The 23,997-nt window shown below is 40.3% G+C and overlaps 1 protein-coding gene across 1 annotated transcript; it reads right to left on the reverse strand.

Moving 5' to 3' along the window:
- Nucleotides 1–15,515: 15,515 nt before the first annotated feature.
- On the reverse strand, nt 15,516–16,351 carry MELLADRAFT_28261 (uncharacterized protein; the record flags this gene model as incomplete). Its single annotated transcript, XM_007407287.1, has 3 exons — nt 15,516–15,812; nt 15,918–16,133; nt 16,235–16,351. Coding segments are annotated over 3 exons (630 nt in total), but the record flags the coding sequence as incomplete, so codon positions are not given.
- Nucleotides 16,352–23,997: the final 7,646 nt, after the last annotated feature.

A 23,997-nucleotide genomic window follows, 5' to 3' on the forward strand; every position in this document is an offset into this window, starting at 1 on the left:
CGGGTCAGGTTTGAGAGCCCCTATTGCATCAGAATCCAGATTGTATCTGCCCCTCAATCAAACATCCTCTCTCGCAGGCTCGCTCGCCGACACGCCGAGAGGGACTTACTTATGTAAATTTGATCAAACATCCGATCATCATCCTCATCTTTCAACAAGTATGAGTATTGTCAGTAAAAGTGTATCTCTCTATTTTAGCCATCTCGTATGCAACTCAGAGATGGCTCCAAGTAACAATTGCCAAGTTGTCACAGCCTGCGCTGGCTCCGCAACCTGCTTATAGCTGCTTATGTAAAACCCCTTTGCGGTTTTGTGGGGCTGAAAATATTTTGTAAAAACTTCAGACTCATCTTTGACCTTTCTAATGCCAAACTGAATCATATCGCATCTCATAGGAGTTTTAGAGCTCTTGGTATGCCGCTAATCTTCACTGAAGGAATTTAGTTTAGATCCTTCTAGACTTGCTGCGCTGCAGTACTCAATCAATCAAACACAAAAAAAAAAGAGTTTGACCAATTTTCTTGATTTGGAATTGAGAAAAGGGTTATGATTCTGAACAAATCCCCTTCCGTTGCTGTTCATAATCATATAGATTTACGGTACTCAAAGCAAGTACATATGTAGGCGTACATAGTTTGCGCTACATATGTACTTTTTTTGGCGGGGAAAAGAACAAAAATATACTTTTGGTCTCGTTTTTACGGAAGCCGTGACGTGAAGTGACCGCCACCGTTTTTTCAAAACTTCGGTTTTCGGTTTTCGGTTTTTGGAATTTGGGCATGTCCTTCAATTTTTGATACACACCACGGGCTACCATCACCGAGAACACCAACTGACACCATCACCACCACCAAGGGTTTATTCCACACTTGTATTTTCACTCAGCACCCACCACCGAGCATTTTTTCCACATCTGTCTTTTCACCACCAGCTAGCTATGTACGAACATCACCACCCACCACCGAGCTATCTTTTCACACTTGTCTTTTCACCAATCTAGCTATCACCACCACCACCCAGCTTGAGTATCTTTTATCAAAGTCCAGACTTGTTTCAATTATCACTCACTCAATCAACTTGGTATCATTTACAGTCAATAAACTTGTAATCAACTTGGTATCATTCACAGTCAATAAACTTGTAATCAACTTGGTATCATTTACAGTCACAAATCACCTTACCCCTCAATAAATCAACAACCTTTCTGATCAAAGAAACTGTTGGTTTTCCAAATAGGTTGAATTTTGAGGAGGTGATTGTCAAGATCAACCTCAATTGTTTGAGAACTCAGAATAATCAAAAATACTTGGCATACATTTTTTAAAACAGCCTCATGATTGAAATGTCGTAAGTTGTGTAAAACAATCAATAAGTAAGTGATACAAACTCTGTGAAATGATCAGGTTCCAGATTGTAATCACCATGATTTGTGATTATACTCTTTGCAATTCGAAGATACTTATGTAAATTTTTTGTTCAGATGAGGGCCAGCCAATTCAGCATTTTGATGTGTAGTTAGTGTAAGAATTAATGGATCGATAAGAAGTTAAAGAAGAAACTTCAAAGGTGAACACAATGAGTGTTGAGATAAGAGCTTTCAGAGTTAGTTGTGATGTGTAGTAGGATCGAGTGGATCAATTTTTTGTTGAGATAAGAGCAAGCCGATGGAGCTTTTTGATGCAATGGGTAGTTTAAACATGAGTGGTTCGATATGAAGTTGACGAAGAAATTTAAAAGGTTAACACAACAGGTGTTGAGATAAGAGCTCGCCAATTCGACTGTGATGTGTAGTAGGATCTATTAGTTTAATTTGAACTACAATACTTTGGTATTGATTGATACGATTGAAGTTGATAAGATTTGAGATGTGGTTTGATTGAGTCAAAGTCTGGATATTTGAAGGCACAAGAGTTGAATCGGTCGAGCAGTTTGACCGACTCACTGTAAATTGAGAGGGAGGCATGGTTGCTTTTCAAAAAAATTGAAGGAAATGCCCAAATTCCAAAAACCAAAAACCGAAAACCGAAGTTTTGAAAAAACGGTGGCGGTCACTTCACGTCACGGCTTCCGTACGTTTTCCCTGCCAAAAAAAAGTATGTAGCAAAAAGTATGTACGCGTACATACTTGCTTCGAGTACCGTAATTTTCAATGGAGCTCCTCACATAAAAATCAAATCCTAGAACAGGAGCAAATTAAAATGATTTGTTACAGTCGATTGCAGAAAGCTTGGAAACTTTTGCCCGCCAAACTTGAGCAAATTGGCGTGGAATTCTTTCCAAGCTTTGTGAAATTGACTGTACATACAATCATTTTACAAAATCTTGTTGACCAAACTTGCCCGCAAGACTCCAGCAAATTGGCGGAGAATTTGTGACAAGCTTTTCTGACATGAATGTAAGATAATGATCTTCATATGATGATTTGAAGGATTTCCTTTTGAAAAAGAAAAAGTCAAAGTCAGTTTGTTTTTCTTTTGCACAGCGCACATTTTTCTATATTCTCACAAATCAAAACAAAAGGCAAAACCATTCAAAAGACGCATGTCTTCGTTATACTTAAACTTGGGCTGTGTCTTGCAGTGCATGATGCATATACCAAAGCCGATTGAACATTCACCACTTGTCAAAAAAATCGAAAAACTTTCAATTTGAGTTAATCAAGAGTCAGGGGGTAGGATCATCATTAAAGTCATGACAAGAAATGAATCGTTTCCCGTGAGACTTTTTGGCTGATGTCGAAGTTGAAGATACATGGACTAGGAGCGAGCTTCTAGAAAGGAGAATAGGTTGCACGTGCTAAAGATGTAACGTAGCCCCGACGATCGCGTCGCGTAAAATTACACTGCTGTGCTCTTGACCATCTCCGACTATAGATCACCTCTTTACCTTGACTTTGAAGATGCTCTTTACCCTCGAGATGATCATATATAAACACGTGGATGATTCATGAATTCCGGTTCTTCCCACTTTTATATTCTTCCTCAAAGACATTATTGATATCTTCCTAAAAAGTATCCTCTTATATTTTCGAGATCATTTACTCTCATAGGTTTATACATTGATCTCTATAATTTTTTCGATCCCACCCACCTCTCCCGTTTTTACCTACTTTTTAGACCACCCCATAGCACCCCATAGCGGACCTATTTGATGCTTATGAGTCTTGCACTGTATATAAACTATCCTCCATAGTCCTTGATTTCATTGCAATTAGGGCTCTACGCCCCGATTCAAGCTAAAAACACCTATCGTGAGTTTTAGCTGGTAATCAACACAAAAACCTATTCTTACGTAATAATCTGTCGAAGAAGTCTCAGCAAGAATTCACATCTTGTAAACGTAGACTACTCTTGAATTTCTGATAAAGAAGCTTATCAACTTATCAACTTCAACTGAAGTTGGTTTATCACTTCAAATGCCATGGAGATATATGCATTTCGATGGTTTATCAGATTACGTGATACAAAGGTTGGCTTGAATATCTGTTGAAATATGCCGTCTGATGGGGTTCATGTTCTGTGATGCCCTATAGGCTATCGATAACTTCTTGAGCGGTTTATCTCATGTTCGGAATGTTGAAGATCTCTTCTCGCTATCCAGAAACTAACTTTGAACCATGTTTTGGTGTTCTTATTAATGAATTATTTCAGACGCTTGACAAAGAGTGATATGTATGTAGATTTATTTTCAGAAACATGCCTTTGAACTTTTCTCATATCAGGCTTAAAAACACATTGTCCATTCCAAAGTTTATCTCAGCAAGTTATCTTTCTTCGTACAAATCGGTATTGATGGAAATAATTCGATTTCAAAAGCATTTTGATTACAATGGAGAAAAAACGCATACATTCAAGCTCTGATCTTTCCATCATCATTTCAGCCTTTTCCTATCAAGATGAGGTAGAACAGATCAAGAAATGAATATAGTCAACTCAAATTGGGATCTGTGAGTGAGAGTGAGAGGGCTGAATTGCGGATCGGGGTATGTTCTGGTAGCGTCCATTATGCTTTCTGATTTTTTTCCTTTCATGAAGATGGTATTAACATTCTATCTATCACATGGGGTTTCATAGGATTTCATACGCAAATTCATGTGTGGGATATGAGTGAAGGTCTACAGAGACATCGTATATACATGACCTCCAGATGGTTCATTAACTCCGGTGGAATTTTTTCTGGATCTAGCGGTAGAGATATGGAACACTTTTAATTAGAGCTAGCCTGTTTGGCAGTCTATCATGTGAGAAGACCCGCTGGGAAGCAGGAAGCGCTCCTTTTGACACAATGAGTACAACGGCCGACAATGCTCTCTTATCAGCTGCGTTCATGAAGTATGAAGGATTCTTCAATCAAAGTTATTGTGAATCAATGTTGCATTGCCAATAATCTTAATCTAGCCAAATACAAGGCAGATCGTCATGGTTTTACCTGTGTTCCCTTGCAGAGAGAATCGAGTTCATTAGAAGTCAATAATTATAAAAATCATGAGTTTCTGGGACCCAAATGGAACTTCAGTTGTGTTCAGTAGGTGCCTTCAAACTAGGGAAAAGTTGAAATGTTGAACAGAAAAATTGGGAACCGTGTAATTACAATACAAGCGATACAACACTGTAGTGAAATCATAGTTTTTCATTACACACCTTTTTACTGCTTCAAAACTGTGAAGCCCTATTGTTACGGCTGAGATGACAAGGCACTGGTGATGGCTTGGCATCTGGCCTAGTCTCATCCATTTTCGGTTAGCCCAGTTGGAAGATCTAAGAAGATCAGGGCGGTTTCACTTATTCCTTTTCGTCATAATTTGTAACGCCATGCGAAACTTGTTTTGTATAAAACTTCATTGTTCTTCTCTACTAGTTGTGTTTCTCTATTGTTACATCTTCACTTTGTTTTGGTAGAATTACACTGACACTAGTACTACTAGGTTAGAACTTTATTTCTCTTTTATGCAATTGTTACATCTTCACTTTGTTTCGGTAGAATTACACTGACACTAGTACTACTAGTTTGCGTTTCATCCCGTTTCGTCCCATCAGGTTATGAGCTTTACCGTACCCGACGAAAACGATTTATCCTTTGAAAGCGCTACGTCCGATCCTACCACTCTGAACAATCAAAATCTTGACAATCAAAACAATCAACAGACTTCATCGAACCCGTTTGCTACCACTATTGAACCTGACGAAGACTCGTTACGATCCAGTACCATGAGCGCTGGAACTCCCATGGAAGGACAAATCATCGGTCTCCAACCCGTCGGTGGTCCTCCCGGTGTTGATAACTTGCAGAACCTTCAGCAAAACCTGCAACAGAATCAACAAACCATCAATAACGCTCCTCAGATGGTACATCAAACAATCCATAATGTTTTCACAATTGCTGGCAGTGAAAACACCGACTCTTGGATTGTACGAACCCGTAACTGTCAAGTGAAATTGGCAAGTCTTGCTCAACTAGCATCTGATGGATCGAACTTCGATGTGTGGGACTCAGACATCCAGGAATATCTGGAAATAATGACTGGGTGCATTGACTATCTTCATCCGGCTGCTATACCTTTGGTAGCTGGTTGGCGTGAAGACATCGCAAGAGGGATCAACGGTTTATTTCATTGGACCGTTGATCGTCATATCGGAATGCGTCTGAAGGAACATTCTCCCATTCCCTCAGCTCGTTATGCGTACCTCAAGAGTCGTTTTTCTGGTGAAACTTTTGCTGGAAGAATGTCACTCTTGAATGAATTTACCACCATCACGTACAATCCGTCATCCACAAGCATGGACGCTCATGTCCATTCTGCTTCAACTCTGTGTCGTAAGCTCGAACGTTCAGGAATGTCAATCCCGGACGACATCTTCGCCGGCATCCTATTGAACAGTGTTCCGAAAGGATTCCCTAATATTACGAACACCTTCGAAGCCATGATCATCAACGATCCGAAGACTATAGTCAACTCATCATCTATGATTTGGGCTATGGGAGCAGCTGATGTTGCCCATAGGCGTGGGAATGTCACTGTGGCGGAAGGTTTAACAACTGTGGTTAATAAGTCATCTAATAAAATGTATTGTTACTATTGCAAGAAATCAGGTCACATCAAAGCTGACTGTCGTGCCCTCAAGGCCAAGAACAAGGAGCGCCAAAATCCGGTAGCTTCAATTTCCGAAACTCGAGTCATAGAACCACAGTTCGCCGACATCGATTTTTCAGGGTGTGTGGAAGTCAGTCATATCGTGGTTTCTCAACTGGACACTGACATCACACCTTCTACCATCATCTTCGATACTGGCGCAACTCATCATGTCTTTAATCAACGTTCTCATTTTTCATCTTTTTGCAACATTACACCCCTTCCAGTTAAAATGGCAAACAATTCATCTTCTTCCTTTATAACTGGTGTTGGTCGTGTACGCATATGCAATGTAGCAAACTCAGACGAGTTTTTAGATGTAGAGAATGTGTATTTTTGTGAGACTCTGCGCCATAGTCTTTTATCCGGAATTCAACTGGAAGAAGACGGTATATCTTTTAGAAACTCTAAGAATGGTATTGAATCATGGAAAAACAAATCAAGAATCTTAACAGCTCAAAAGTCCGGTAGAAAGTGGATTCTCAACAATCTACCATCATCAATTGAGGCTTCCGCTGTGTTAGGCGATTTCATGCTCTGGCATCGTCGTTTGGGTCATCCCAATGATCGAACACTTCTAAAACTAATCCGTGACGGTTCCTGTGTAGGTTTGCCTGAGAAGTTGACCAAAACTGTACCCTGTGAAGACTGCGCTGTAGCCAAATCAACCAAATCTTCTACCATAGGACCATCTCTCATGTCTTACGATGGTCCCTTGCAGCTTGTAGTTGCAGATTTGTGTGGACCGTTCCCAGTCAAAACAATATCTGGTTCGGAGTATTCTCTGGAAATCAGAGATGTCTTTTCTACATTTATGCGCACTTACCTTCTCAAATCAAAGAATGAAGCAGGAAATCACATCAAGACCTACATAGCTGAAGCTGAACAAAGGACTGGAAAGAAGGTCATTCATTGGAGAACCGACGGTGGAGGAGAATTCATCAACAACTCACTCAAGTCTTTCTTTGCAGAACGTGGTATCAAAGTCCAAACCTCTCTTCCTTACTTTCATGAACAGAATGGCTCCATTGAAAGGGCTAATCGTACTGTTCAGGCAGGAATGCGTGTTCTTCTTCAAGATTCTGGTCTACCTCGCCAATTTTGGGGCTTCGCCATTACAGCTGCTACGGATCTTCACAACAAAACACCTAACAGCAACACCGGATCAAAAACTCCCACCGAATTAATGTTCGGTTTTGCTCCTCAGGTTGATCACTTACGCATCTTTGGAAGCTGGGCATTTGTTCATGTCCCAGCCGAAAAACGTCGCAAACTTGATGAAAGAGCTATCAAATGCAGGTTTGTGGGGTATTTGGAGGCCAGTAAGGGCTGGCGCTTCTGGAACCCTGCGACTAATGAATTTCTTGATTCAGCACATGCTTGTTGGCTTCAAGAAAAATCTTTATTGGATTCCATTCCTAATCAAATCAATTCCTCTACAAACGACATCACCTCCCTTAATCACATCCTAACATCGGAAGACTCAATCAAGAACCATGAAGATCTTCGACTTCTATTTGAATCCCTTTCTCTATCATATACACTCGAAGACAAACAATTCACTCGCACAGTTCGAGAACAAGACGAATTCATCACTCTGCTGCAAGCTAAAGCGGCCGGAATTGCTCAACGTCTTCCTCGAAGCTATCAGGAGGCTGTTCAAGGTGAATATGGAAATGACTGGAAGGAGGCGTGCAGAAAAGAAATCAAAATGTTGGTCAGGTTGAACGTGTGGGAGGAGGTGCCTTTGCCAGAGGGGCAAAAGGCGGTGTCTAGTAAGTGGGTGTTTGTTGAAAAGATTGATTCGAGTGGTAACGTCTATAAGAGGAAAGCAAGGTTTGTAGTTCGAGGTTTTACTCAGAGAGAGGGTGTGGATTTTTTGGAGACCTTCGCACCGACTGCCAAATTTACGTCTCTCATGATCATTTTTTCAATCACCGTCAACAAAGGGTGGCACATTCGAGGATTCAACATTGTCTCAGCCTACCCTCATAGCCCTATCGACGAAACCATCTATGTCAGGCCAACAGATGGAGTTTCAACTCAATTACCCAACTATGTGCTTTTATTGAGACGAGCACTTTACGGCACCAAGCAGGCGGCTCGGTGCTGGTGGAAACATTTTTCTTCCGTCTTATCTGGCATGGGTTGTCGCTATTGCATCAATGACCAGAGTTTATACGTCCTTCACTACAAGGATAGTATAGCAATTTTATGGATACATGTTGACGACGGAGTCATTTGCGGCTCGTCAGTTGAAATCATTTCATTCATCCATGAATCATTACTCAAATTGTTTCAAGTCACCTGGAACGATAACTTAGAACAAATTGTTGGAATCAACATCAAATACACACCAGATGGTATTTTCTTATCGCAACCATCTTTAACTTACAACGTTTTGGAATCTACAGGTTTTACAACCTCAAAAACTTCAACTCCTATGATCGCCAATCTCAATCTCGAGACTTCGGACGTGGACGCCGTTGGACTCAACTCATCATCTTATCTTTCGGTCCTTGGTTCCCTATCTTATCTTGCTATTGGTACTCGTCCGGACATCGCGTTTTTGGTGAATTATTTAGCTAGGTTTTCATCCAAGCCTGGAGAAACTCATTGGCTAGCTTTAAAACACTTGCTCAGGTATCTTAGTGGGACAAAAGATGAAGGAATTTATTTTAGAAAGAATGATAATGATAGTGCTTTGGTTACGTTTTGTGATGCGAATTGGGGGGGGGGATTTTCTAGATCTACTCATGGGTTTGCGGTGTTTCTTTTTGGTAATATCATCTCTTGGGCTTCACGAAGACAGTCCTGTGTAGCAACTTCAACTTGCCATGCCAAATATATGGCGCTCGGCGTTGCCTCAAGAGAATCTATATGGATTCAGAACTTATTGGAAGACATCTTCAAGAAAGTTTACATTACTACTTTAAAATGTGACAACACGGCTGCAATTAAAGTCGCTCAGGATCTCCATCTCACTAAACGGTCTCACCATGTCGCAAGAGAATTTCATTACGTCAATGAACAAATATTTGACGGAAACTTGAAAATTGAATGGATAGATGGACCCAATCAGAAAGCCGATATACTCACCAAATCACTTGGTAACATCATTTTTCACATCCATAAACACAATATTTGTATGTCTTAGGTGTGCTAACCTCTAAAGGTTGAGGGGGGGGTGTTACGGCTGAGATGACAAGGCACTGGTGATGGCTTGGCATCTGGCCTAGTCTCATCCATTTTTGGTTAGCCCAGTTGGAAGATCTAAGAAGATCAGGGCGGTTTCACTTATTCCTTTTCGTCATAATTTGTAACGCCATGCGAAACTTGTTTTGTATAAAACTTCATTGTTCTTCTCTACTAGTTGTGTTTCTCTATTGTTACATCTTCACTTTGTTTTGGTAGAATTACACTGACACTAGTACTACTAGGTTAGAACTTTATTTCTCTTTTATGCAATTGTTACATCTTCACTTTGTTTCGGTAGAATTACACTGACACTAGTACTACTAGTTTGCGTTTCATCCCGTTTCATCCCATCACCTATGAGGGAGGCCCCCTTCAAATACAAAGTCTAACTTTGTGATTGCACTACAGTGTTGTATTGCTTGTATTGTAATTACACGGTTCCCAATTTTTCTGTTCAACTTTTCGACTTTTCCCTAGTTTGAAGGCACCTAGTGATAGGAGATGCTTGAATGGAACAATGTGAGTCTGTGCTTGCAAGTAATCCATGATCCAATGTCATCCATCAACATCAGCTGAGCTTCTTCGAGTCTGGCTCTTTTCATGAAACATTAGCGTGCTCAGTTTGACGGAACAATCACAGGTCTTGTTTCTGGTGTTTCAACTTCAATTCTGATTACACGTCTACCTAAGAGATTACCATCAAATCAGAATGCATTAGGGGTACACAAACATCTCAACCCGACCTAATAAAACCCATGGCAACCCGATTGATTTTTGGATTTTTTAGCGCCAAAAACTCAAAATCAATCGGGTTGGCACGGGTTTTTTGGATGGGTTTTTAAGGTCGGGTTGAGATGTTTGTGTACCCCTATTATTGGTTTTGGGTCAGCCTTTCTTCCCATTAAAAAAGAGTGCATCTCAGTGAGTTGCAAATCAAAATTGCTTTCATTCCCTACAGAGTAGGAATCATGGCAGGGTATTATTACTCCAAAGTTGCACTCAAATCACACTTGGACCACTGCAAGGAACAGAAACAAATATTGGAACACTGTGCATTGGAGATTAGAGAAAACTTCTCAAGTTATAACTTGGAAACAATGCAAGATCCCTGTAGGTGATCTGGCTCTTCCTAGGTTTTTATATAAATGCAGGCAACATTTATTCTTGAAACTGCTGTATCTCATTGTAATATTTCCACTCCCTTATCTTCTTTCCTTGCATCTAGAATTCTATAACCTTGAAATTCTGTTTGGTCCACAAATGTCTGATCACCAATATTGGGTATGTGCAGATACACTTTAGAAATGCCATCCTGAAACTTTAGATATCTGAATACCCCATGCTTTGTGTGAACTTTGCCTCAATCACTTTTGGCCTTATGATTTTTTTCCTTGTGACAATTGCATGTTGTCTTTGATGTGTATCAATAGTCTGAGGCCAAATCTTGCAATACTTATTGTGTTCTGGTATTTACATTTATGTGCACATTCCCCTGTGCCACTGCACTGCGCCCCCTGTGCTATGTATCACCACAGGGGTTGCCCTCTTCTGAGTACACTGCACATCTTACACACCACAGCAACACACCTATGGAGCATTTTCCAGTGCAGTGCAGTTTTGCACAAAACTGTGATGCACCAAAGTGACATTGGGAATTGTCTCAACACCAGGAAAAATATGCATTTTTTTTGTATTTTTTGCACTCTTGATGACCACTCAATACTTTGGTATATCAATCTTTATATATTCTGCCCAGAAAATGTTATACTTTTTGTGGTGGGATGGAAGCAGCCAGAGATTCAGGGGCTTGGTTCATAATAGGTGAGCTAGAGGTAGCCTCAGCTCCATTGACAGCTTCATCAAAATTGATGATAGTGGAAGGTGTGGGAGATGCAGAGGACTCCAGGACTTGAGAGAGATCAAGTTTAAAGGACTTCAAATTGGGTCTCATCACCGCTGCCGGACTGTGTCTGGTAGGTTTGGGTGACATTTTGCATAAGCAGTTATCCAAACAATCTAGTGATGATGACTCTTGTATACAATATATAAGATGCTAGGTATAATGTTGAGATGAGGAGTGAGCTGAATGTGTTTGGTGGAGTGGAATTAGTTACAGTCTGACTTTAGAAATATGAGAATCATATAGTTCAATCAAAATGGTGAATCCTCAGCATCAACTTTGCAGAACTTCCTAGGGGCCTTCAGAATTGTTTACCTCAGGCAAAAGCTATTTTGGCATTTCAATACAAAACTTCTTTGTATATTTGACACTGTGAAACATACCCAATAACAACAAAGGCTCAGTATTACGAAAATGTTGTAAGGCAGATGTAGAAATGTTACAGGCAATGGGAATGAACTCATTTTGGCATCACAATACTGTAGTTACACTTTGGAGTTCTCAGTAAGTGTAAAAGATAACACAAGTCAAAAGGTAAAGAGAGCACCTGGTGGTGCAAGAAATAAAACAATAATAATGAATAAATGAAGGGAAAAATAGTGAAAATGTAAACATTCTTATACAGTGATAATGTTAGGGTGGCTTTACTTGATGTGGGTTGGTAAAGTCTAGACTTACTCAACCTGAGGTCCTGACAAGCTTCTGCCCTGGTTACAAGGAGTAGGAAATAGCTTAAGCATAAGCTATAAATCTCATAAGGTATTGAGCAGGTTAGTACTGGGATCCTTCAGCGTGATTTTATTGATGACAAAGGCTTACCATAGGTTTACAGACAATGGTGGGTAAGCCCTAAGCTGGTCTGGTCCCAATAGCTAGAGTATATAGTAGGTTGCCTGTAGAAGAGGGATCTTGTCCAACAATGTTGCAAGAACAAGATCAAATGACCAGAATGAATCCAACTAACGGATTAGAAGGCAAATAATCTTCAGACAATGATACAAAGATACTGATAAGTGATTTGTGTGGAAAGATTGGGTGATGGGTACAAACAGGATCTCATTTACTGTAGAACCCTTGAGAATCTAGGGTTTCCCACATATTGAGGTTCATTCCCAATGTGGATGTGACTCCTCATGTTATGATCTCTACGTTAGGGATGTTGATTGAGTAGTTTTAGTGTTTTTACGTGGGTTCTTGTTATCTCTGTGCCCGTTCCTTGGGCTTGTAAGTTGGTGTAAGAGGTTGCTTTCAATGATTGTATGGATCATCTGTTTTGGGTTTTTGGAGTCTTGTTAAATAGACTTTAAGATGAATAATTTCTATATATTTGTTTTTATTATCTGATGGGGTCTTTGATACTAGACCTTGAAGATGTCAATGGGATTTTTATTTATCATATTCCTCAATTAAGCATGAAGTGCTTTTTCTTCTTCCTTTGGGAGACTTGAGTGCTGAAAGATAAGATTTAATGAACATGGTACAATCAATAGAATTAAAAATGAAGCTAAAGATGGAACTACATCATAAGAACAATTGACACTGATATAATGGCTGTAATGGGAAGAGAGGAAGAAATTGAATATCTCAATAGATATCAGGTCTGTTTGGCTATCATCACCTCACAGAATATCAGATTGACAAAACTATAAACTTATCAACTGATTCAATTATATTTCTGATTTATGTACATTATCATATCACAAGGTCAGATATTGTCTAGGAGTGTAACAAAGTCCCAAGGGTCACAATTTGGTTCTGACTCCCAATATCAAGGGCTTCAATATATTTCTGAGTGCCTTCTTCTGTTTGATTCTTTTCCTCTTGGATCATGGTAGATTTGTTCTGATAGTGTATCTAATTTTTTTGAAGTGAATCTACTATTTCACACAAGGAAAATTTGTTTGAGTTGAACACACAGTTCATGGTTCTGAAGTACATTATACCCCATTAAAGCCATAATCACAATGATCTCTCCCTTGCAAGCTCACATGAATCTAATTTAACTGGGTTTCCAGAGTGACAAGTGGGCAGAAACCACAAGATCTGTTGTATAAGTGGTGCCGGAAAAGATACGACACCAGTTTACTCCGCCTAGTACACCAGTTGGGGCCGGTGGAGTCAACTGGTGTTGCATATTTTCCGGCACCACTTGTACACAATTCTCAAAGTGATCACAGTTTATACATGGCAGCCAAAAAAGCTTGTATATGTCTAAGAACCAGGTGCTGGAATATCAAAAGAATACAATTTTTTTTTCACCATACAATAAGGTTTTGTGGAGATACCTGTCAATGGAATTTGTGAGGTTTAACTTGTAAAAATATTGCATCCATCATTTCTGGAGTGACAGGTAATGCCAAAGTCAATGAATATTTCTTTTGGCCAGAAGATGAGTCACTTACTATCTAGGTCTAGAGCCAACAGTTCATGATCACAGAGCAAGTGATGATGATTGAGTGTTGCCAGGATTTATTGGTGCATGAAAGCCCTGAATTGATGGATAGGTGGAGAATAGACTTTGAGGGAAGGTAGCTTGAAACACCCATAAGATCTTAAGATATAGGAAAGTCCTGATATAGCTCAGTAATCACAACAGTTGAATTTGACTTGTGCAGTGGCTGACTGATAGTTGCTTTGTAAAGTGACTGTTTGTGGCTCCAGAAAAAATAGATCATAGTTTGAGTTCAACATCCATTGAGATAATTCAAGGGTCACAAATAATTGATAAACAGTTGTGGAATCAACTTGATCCAAAAATCAAGGATACAGTGGGAAAGCAGTGGCTCAAAGGAGATGATTAATACAAGAAGTGATTGATATCATAGATATAATCATGATAGATTACTTGATTTGTGATTAGTTGAAATGATTAAGCCAGACAATTACTCCATATGTCCCATCATGGCTTTTAAGCACCAAATCAAGGTCAGAAATATGTACCCTTGGGATGGAAAAGTATCATTTCTCCGCCAAGGTTGTTCATTACTCCTCGAGGGGAATTTTTTACATAGCCCGAAATTGGTGATTCATAAATGAAGTTTAAGAACCAGAGAGCTTTGAAAGTATAATTCCTGAGAATTGCGCTTTTACTGGCATGAGCAAAATCATTATCAGGCAAGATCAAGATTGAGCAGAATTACAAGAAGTTCCAAATCGATTTGACCAATTCAGGAAGCTGATATATGAAAGTTTCCAGAGAACAAAGATTTGTTAAAATATAGATGTATGGGAGAAAGATAGTGACGAAGGCTTCCGTAGGGTGGCATGAAAAGATGATACATTATCACAAACATTGCAATATTTTTGATAGAAAATCATATCACTCCTCAACTTTGAAAACCTCAGAGATCTTCAGGTTGAAAGGTCAAGACTTCTGGTGGGGTCAAAGCCCTATAGCCAAGGAAGAAAAAATGATACATGAGTCAATTTTGATTATCAAAAAAATTCAAGCTAGGAAAGAGATACGAATTCAAAATACGCGGCTATTTTTTCTTTGGGCATTCTCGAGCGCAAGCGACAAAGGGGTTCACCAGCGTCCTCCAAGGCGGCTTTGAATCTGGGCTCAGGCCAATAAGCTACTATTAAGATCAAAACAACCATTTTGTTCTGATTCAAGAAAGACAGAGACACTCACTTAAGGTTTCCACTTGCTGCGAGCTGTGGTTTAGTACTGTGCATATGGTCAATATGGCGGGTCAAGTTTTTTTTTTGGCTTGGAAATGTTTTTGGGCATGTTGTGTATAGAGATTTGTCGTAGCTTGGATGCACGGGTGCTTGGCTGGGTCCCGCCGATGACTGTCCCATGATTCAGCTATTGAAGGATTGAGGATATTTGACCGCTCAACCTTTAGATCCTCAAGAATCATTCATCTTCGTTGAGTAGTCACTGTCAGATACAACCACGTACACAGTTTCAGTCCCAGCCCTTATCCCCAACCCAAAATCATGACTGGATTGATCAAAGGTAGGATCCTTCAACTCTAATGAAATGACTGCCACAGACCATTGCAAAAGCCTAGAACGCGTTCTTTGGCGCACCGGATGATTCTAGATATATATTGGTAAACAAATATACACATACTCTACAACTTAGTACAATAGACATCATATGTATGAAAGCGATGAGGTATATTGATCAATCCTCACCCAAAGGGAAACAAATAGCAAATAAAGGATAAACGGAGAAGGACCCCTAAGGGGGAACAAAATGCAAGATAGACTGACGATAGGATACTGTGACGACCTTAAAGAATACGAAGAGGAGCAGAAACTTTAGGTAGCAGCAGGCCTGAGCGCCCTAAGTCGCTGAGCAAGCGCATCTTCTTGAGTTTCATTAGCCGTGATCGCACTGGGAGTATCTTTGGTGAGAGTGGCTTCGCCGAGGGTTGAGGTGGGTGCAGTGACAGCACCAAGCCCATGTTGAACCTCGAGACCGGCCTCATCGGCAACACTTTGGATCAGTAAATCGACTTGATCTTGTGGAGTACTGGTTGCAGTGGTATGACCAATCGCAGACTCGATATAGCCGGTTTGTAGGTCAAGGTCATCAAATTGTGATTCAAACTTATCCATCACCATCGTGATCTATTAGATCCAAGTTTCGTGACATCGGGTGTTGCAAAGAAATGATATACATCAAGTCAGAAAAGCATACTGCGAGAGACATGGGTCGTAATCAATCAGACTGACCCGCTCCAAATTCATACTGGACATTGCCCGGTCCATGCCTTTGACCACTCCAGTCATGTTAGCAGTGAGACTTCGCATCGTCACCGCCGTCTCAACACGACTGCTCACGGCATCAATTCGAGACGAAAGTCGAAGTAGGTTGAGCGATTCCGTATGCTTTCGGATAGCGTTGGAAGCATAGATACGTGCTCCGTCAATGTTGCCCTGTTGAAGCGCCTGTATAAAATCAGCAGACGAAGTAAAGTTAGCCATTGGTTTCAGAACGCCTTCAATCTTCAAGGTAAATGTTGTTTAATTTGTCAAGGGAGTGGACGTACCTTTTTGAGCTTTGCCTTTTCCGTGGTCTCATCTTTGCTAGCTTTACGAGATTGTTTTTGAAGTTGTTTAGCAGTGAACTTGAGTTGAAATAAGGATTCTACGATATTGGCAAAGGAGATCACCAAGATCAGCGGAAGCGACCATAATTGAAAATGCATTGATAGTTACTCGCTTTCCAATCCGGACATCTTGGATGATAGAAATATGTGAGGTAAGTGTTGGTTAGTTGGAGAAGGATGAGATTGCGGAAGTTCCAATGGGGTTGAAGACAAGACAGCCCGAAGATGTGATCGCAACTTGACCCGGAGTAGACGCACAACCGAAGTCACGATGAAGAACTTTCGGACCTTTTTCGGACACCACCAAAACGGGTACCCGAAGCGGGTGACCGTGCGGATAAAAAATAATGAAACCGGCAGGTGAGGGGCGGAGGACCCTTCTGGCTAGAACAAGCACCTACAGCACACCTCCACCGCCTTGGACAAGCAAAACATCATGAGTGTGTGCAAAGATCAATGGGCAATGAGGTTGGGAATGAGTAGCTCAGAGAGATGGAGCCGGGTGCCACAAGTATAGCATGAATTGACACCCTCTTTCTTTCAAAGTGCTGTATTGCTTTATTGCATATTACACTATCTGAAAAATTAAACTGAAGGAGACTTCTTCACCAGGAAAAGGGTCATCTGGTTGAGTACAAGAATTTGAGGTGTCTATTAATCTTTACGCAATGCATGCACGACACTGGAGTTGAACCCTCAAATCAAAACATGTTCTTGGTCAAGGGATGAATGAGTCAAGCCCCCCTGGCCTTGGTTTTTAGAATTTATTTTAATTCTCTTCTTGAGATTTGTTCCATCATGAGCTTTGTGTGTTGTATTCCAAGCCGGCCCTGAAATTCTCTGTTTTGTTAGATGCTGAATTTGTATCTGCAATCTCTAAATCCATGGATTCCTGCAACTTTTAAACATTCTGAGAGCAGAAAGTAGTGAATGAGGTGACCTGCATTATATTTTGGGTACAGATCTATCTCTGCTCTATGGGCAAGTGCTAGGTTTACAAGATCTTCATTTCAAACATGTCTAGTATACAAGTTAACTACACATATCTAAGTTCTCAGCCTTATGCTATCCTAACCATTGTCCTGAATTACAAAAGTACCACCAAATCATGAAAGAAAAGCCAAGGCCATCTGATAAACAACTTGGAGTGAATGGTTGAATCATGTAGTACACTCCAGTTAGTCATCACACCTAAAGACAAACAAGCAGCTGTGGCTTGTTCTTGATCAACCTTTAGAAAAACTGCTGTGGCTGATTCTTCTGGAGCCAAGAGTGATAAGTGGTGGGACCATCCTCAACTCATTGAACAGGTCAAGACACAAGCCCTTCCCATCTTTGATTAGCTTTTCCTTCATTACCACAGAATTTTTATATTTGATTTTTCATCTGTACACAGGTATTACAGTACTTCAGCTCTTTGGGTTTCACATATGAACCTTGGTCCTGGGGGAAAGAAGGATACCTTATGTGATACAGTCAACTCCCTCTAACTTGATATCCCTGTAAGTGCATAATTCTCTATGTGCATAGGATTTTTTGCCGCCAAAAAGGGGTTTGCCAGCCAAAATGAGGTCTATAAGTGCATATTCCTTTAAGTGCATGAGAAAACCACCCGCCAAACTGTATGTAATTAGAGGGAGTTGACTGTACATTCATTACAAACAAAAATCCTAAGATTCCTACCAGGCTTTGAGGCCAGCCACAGTCCATGGTCTATCCTCAAGATCATCTTCAGTTTACTAGAGATGTTAATGGTGTGTTCTTGCAGAGCAAGGCTTGTGGGAAATTTATGTAAAAAGGCCAAGCTAGCAAATCAAAAGCTGTTCTTTCAGTGTGAAAACTGTCAAATTTCAGCAACAAAGTGTGATCAAATCACTTGCAAGGGTTGAGACTGTCATAGACAACACTGGTCATATATGTCTTTTCTTCCAAGATTCTATTGCAAGCTTAACCCAATCGAGATGTATTGGTATACATCAAACCTCTGCGTTTCTATTTAACCATCTCTCTCACTTCATCAACTGACTGTCTCGTCTTACCAGAGTTTCAAGAGAGTAGCTATCTTTGTATGTCTTTCAAGGACTCAATGGCTCTCTTTGACAAGGCCCAACAATCTTGTACAGTCACAACAATTCAAAAGGATTTTTGAAAGATTAAGATTGTCTAATGGATGTGTATTGGTAAGGTTTTATCTCATTTCTTTAATCCTTTATGTGCTCCAAATTCAATACTTACCCTTCATCCCTGCTATAGCCAAGGCTTTACAGGCACTCAAGCCAACACATTGGCCAACAATAAGCAATATTCATCTCATCAATCATGGTCTACAAATATAAACTCAAAAAAAAATCCAGACTTTTTTTCCAAAGTTTTTTCAGAACATCAGAAAGCCATTTTTTGATGTGTCCTGAATTTCTGACATCCTGACAAATAGGACATACTTGAATGCCCCTCACACCATACAGATTTCACCAGTGTGTGATTGGACATCCACCTCAGATATTATCACCAATCTCATCTCCCTCTAGTTCTCTTCCCTGCGAGTCTCAACAATATCATCACTCAAGTTTTCAGAAAGATCAGAGTAACAAATAAAATCAAATCAAGTTTGCAATTGATCAATTGGAATATGTACTGCCTATTAACCTAGGTAATATTGGTCTATGTACATAACAAACTTGAGCACACAATGTAAACAGGATAATTTCCAAACATGTGATTTCTTGTCTGTGTACTTTTTTTGTAAAAGAACTAACAAAAATTAAACAAGCCCAAATGTTTTATTTGGGCTTGGTATCTAAGAAACATCAAAATTGAAATCAAAACATTCAACTTTTTGTTCATTAAAGCTGAATGGTGAATTGAAGGGATGGGTGCTGAATAGTAGATTGGCTAACAGATTGTTGAAGGGGAAGCCACACAGGAGTGTATTTGTGGCTGATGTTTCTTGCGGGGTAGCAGATGAGGGGATGGGGATGGGAGAAGTTGTTCTGATGAAGATTCAGCCATGCTATGGGGCTGTGCATTGATATTATGACTTCAGGAACCAAAAGGAGATAGAGGCTCAGAGATTCAGAGAGTCAGAACCAATTCTAACTTTCTGATGCTTTGAAAAAACTTTGAAAACCTTCTGATTTTTTTCTGAGGTTACAGCTGTTCCAACAAAGATTTTTTCTTAAAAAAATCTCATCAACATGCAAAACCTGGGTTTTGTCCCCCACTAATTGAACACAGAAAAAGATGAACCTGTAGTCAAGTTTTTTCTTCCATTTTACCCGCTGTGGAGACAACTTTCTCCAAAACCAGTTGCCAATCTTTTTTGAAATGGTGGTATAGTTGTAGATCATATATGTGTTCCTCAAAAGGCTGCAATGAATTTTGAGTTCATTTGTCAACCTAATCATCAAAACACCCAAAACTCATGATTTGGTTGTATTTTCTCTTTATCTCTGATCATGTAATGTAGTAGGCAAGCAATTGAACTCAAGTGATATCATACATGAAGGCAAGCAGTCTTTGACTCCCTACAACACAATGTTTTCTTTTTTTTCTCAATATTTCTCTTCATATCTGATGGTGTTGTTACATAAGCAATCAAACCCAATTGATTCATACATGAAATAAACAAGATTTTTGCCTTACAGGGCTCAAATTGAGGCCTCCTAGACCCTGATCTACTACCTAAACCCATATTATCAACCATAAGTACACCCCAATCTCATACCATAAACCCCTATAAACATATGTCCAAAATATATGTAAGTAAAATTCAAAAAATAAATAAAAAAAGTGCTGGCCACATCACATCAAAAAGTCATTCACCTCACAAGCCACCCCCTATTGACCTTGTAGTTCCTACAAACCCATGGGGGCATGTGGGAAGGCTTGGGTTGGTAAATTTTGACTTTTTCAGGTGGGCACGTAGTTGTGACTACATGATAGCAACTATATGTACTTGCATTCTCTTGAATTGATCTGAAGATACAATTTCTGCTCATGGCATGCTATCTCATCCTTTACATTTGATTATTATATGAAGGACCCTACTAGTTTACGTACACAAAATGGTTTATAAGTCAACTTAGAGCCGCAGTAGAAGAGGACTAACTTCCAAGTCCCTGTGCCTTGCACAAGCTTTGGCAAGCTGAGGTTACCTTTAGTCTTCAATTCCTTGGTGACATTGACAAGCACAATCACCCTTTGTTACTAAGATCTAGTTGCCAGAGAACACTTCTGTAATTTAGTATAGCTTTTTTCATGAAATTCAGTTGCTATCATTCATCATATACCACACCTTTCCTGCTTGTCCCTTTTTCTCATTTTCCTTGAAATCAAAACCTGTGATTCCAAAAATCTGTACTGTCTCAACTTTCAAAAATCTGCACAGCTGTAAGTTGCACAAATGATTTATACAGAATCTATATTTTCTGCTTTGTAGTTGACATGTTGTGTCATCAAGGAGCTTTTGAATGCAATGGAAGTATGAATAATGTATGCAAATTTCAAGATTGATGGACTAATCTTTTTTCAACTTCCTTGTTTTTCAAAATGCCGTTATACCTACAAATTGCCTCCTATTTGTCTTTCTTTGAAGAAGGAAAAAAGAAAGATGTATATTCAAGTCCAATATATCACAATTTACAGACCAGCATAGTAGCTGAAGCATAAGAAAATAAGAGAGAAAAAAAGAAAAAAAAGTCGGATGGAATTGACAAATTGAACCTTATCCAATTATTTCCACCAAACAATAGAAGAAAAGTGAAATTGCTTCTAGTTGAAAATGTTAAGAATTAAGTGCCTCATAGAGAGAAAAAACAGAATGAGACAATAAAAATGAATGTCCTCACTGAAAGGGGTTTAAACAAAAATGTCCAAGCCAAGTAAAGCAACAGATTATGGTAATCCTTTTGTTTCACTTCAAATCCAAAGACGAACCCAGTTCAAATAGATAAACAAGCAATACACACTGACTTGTTTGACTGCCGCGATTGCCGAATCCCTTCCTTTGTATGGTTATCCTGAACAAATATGTTATTTGCCCATATACCTTCACATACCTCATCTTTGCCATAAACCTATATCCTTGAGAAAGCAATGAAGTACTTACTCATCAGATTCATCTGACATTACCATATCCTCCAATTCTGGGTGTGGTTCTGGTTCTGAAAGGACATGTGAAGATGGTGTCAAAGCTCTTGAAACAGCCTACAGAGCAGCAGGTGATGTAGATCCATTCAAACCTTGTGTGGTAGCTTGTGGTTTAGGTGTCGAGGTAGAAGGATTTGTTGACTCAGGGTAATCTGGTAACAAAGCTGTGTACCATGCCATATTCTCATCTTTAGGTATATCCGACATCTCTCTGTTTCGCGTGAGAAGTGTAGGGGAGATTAGTGACGGGGAAGTATAGCAACACCGGGTAGGCAACGCCCCTCTTTGCTGTTGCGCAGCGGGGCGTTGCGGGTTTTTTGGGGTGCTGCGCTGCTGTGCAGCGCAGCTCTTGGGGTCAAAAACCCCGCAGAGCTTCCTGAAACTCAAAAATCGTAATTTTTTGAACCGCTGCGCTGGCGCCCCCCGAAGCACCGCTCACCGCAGGCAGCGGTTTGTTGCGGGGCCATGGAGGCCAATCGGGTTTTTGTCAGCCGGGAGTGTAGATTTCCCCTTTTGGAAGTCATACTCCCAGCATACAGTCAACTCCCTCTAAGTTGATATCCCTATAAGTGCATAATTCTCTATCTGCATAGGATTTTTTGCCGCCAAAAAGGGGTTTTCAAGCCAAAATGAGGTCTATAAGTGCATATTCCTTTAAGTGCATGAAAAAACCACCCGCCAAACTGTATGTAATTAGAGGGAGTTGACTGTAGTTAAAATGACATCAAAAAAGAAGAAAAACACCAGCCCTCTACCCCGCTCGAAAACCAAGCAAGCTTGTCTCTCCTCACCAAAAGAAACCACTTCGGGATCGCAAGCGACAATTGTGCTATCTGACGCAGATTCCGATACCTCACATCCGCGTATCAGTGTCAACGTACGATCAACCAGCCCCACTCGCCCCAACCTAACTAATCGAATCAACTCTAGATCCGGCAGCAAGACATCGTGGGTGTGGAGATATTTTAAGACTCAAACCGTTGTCGATCGGATCACCAACAAAGACGAGAAGAGGACCATTTGCACCTACCAACTCGAGCCTGAAAAGGAGTGTGGCAAGAGTTATAAAGTTGATGCGTCTCAAAGTACAAAATCAATGAGTCGACACCTGCTCAAGCACGGCCTGGATGAAGAATCGCACGTCGAAAAAGGAGCAGTTGACATGAACAAGTTCCTCACAACTGGTCGGATTGCGCCAGTAAGTACTTCAAACCTTAGTAGATACTTTTAATTCTTGTCTCATTCCCTGCTTCTTCTTTTCTACTTCAAAAGAGTGAGAAGCTCTCAAATTCATCCTTCCGGTCCGCTATCTTACGCCTCATTGTCAATGAAGAGCTTCCTTTCTCCTTAGTCGAATATGAGGATCTACGTAATGCGTTTATGCTAGTCAATCCGAACATCAAGCCTTACTTCTTTGGTCATACTACCTTTACCGATACCATCAAGGCTCAGTTTATCAAAGGTCGACGCTTGCTTACTCATCACCTCAAGGATGTTACTCACGTCAATTTCACTTGCGATGGATGGAGTCAACACAACAAATCGATTCTTGGAGTCACAGCTCATTGGATATCGAAAGACTTCAAGTTGTCCGAGGCTATCATCGGAATGAAGTTGATCGACGGTCCTCATACTGGGGAAAATCTTGGTGAACACTTACTCGAAACGTTGAAGACTTACGATTTAATCAATAAACTCTTTTGCATCACTGCTGATAACGCGTCTAACAACTCTGTCATGGGAAGAAAAATTGAAGAAGTAGTCCCACAATTCCACGCTGACAAACACCTCCTTGGATGTATCGCGCATGTCATTAACCTCGTCGCTAAAGCAGGACTTCATGTGTTCTCCGAGAAACTAGGCAACAAAAACCCTTCATTACCTCCTGCGCTCGCTGCTTGGCTACATCAAGACACCGAACAAATCTCGAGTGCTCTAACTCGCCTGATTGGCTTTACCAACTATGTCGAGGCATCTCCACAACGTGTGGAGTCTTTTATGCTCCTTGTTAAGGGTATGCTCCCAGAAAAGGATCACGTTCGACTTATCAGACGGGTCGACACACGCTGGAACTCTGATTGTGAAGCTCATGAGAGATCTTATCGACTCAAGGCTGCAATCGATTATCGCACCAAAAATGATCGAGAATATGCAAAGTTTTCACTTACCGAAAGTGAATGGGATTTGGTCGCCCATCTTGTAGAATTTCTCACACCGCTTAACACCGCTACAAAGATACTATCAGGTTCCCAATACCCAACAACTGCCGATGCCGCACCAGTCTATCAATGGATTTTAGAAAAGTTGGACAAGGTATGTTTCCAAACATTTTCCATAAGTATTGAAAATCACTTACACATCTTCTTAACAATTTCTCGTGCTCGACAGGCCTGGCAAGGCAATGCAAACGAACCCCTTCGAGCAGCCATAGGACCGATGAGAATCAAGCTCCAACAATACCATCAATCAGCGCTCCAAAAACCCGTTTATCTATTTGCGAACGTCCTTGATCCCCGAAGTAAACTCCTTGAACTGTCGACTTTAACGATTGAGAT

This window comes from Melampsora larici-populina (genome assembly GCF_000204055.1).
Source record: "Melampsora larici-populina 98AG31 unplaced genomic scaffold MELLAscaffold_8, whole genome shotgun sequence".
NCBI lineage: Eukaryota > Fungi > Basidiomycota > Pucciniomycetes > Pucciniales > Melampsoraceae > Melampsora > Melampsora laricis-populina.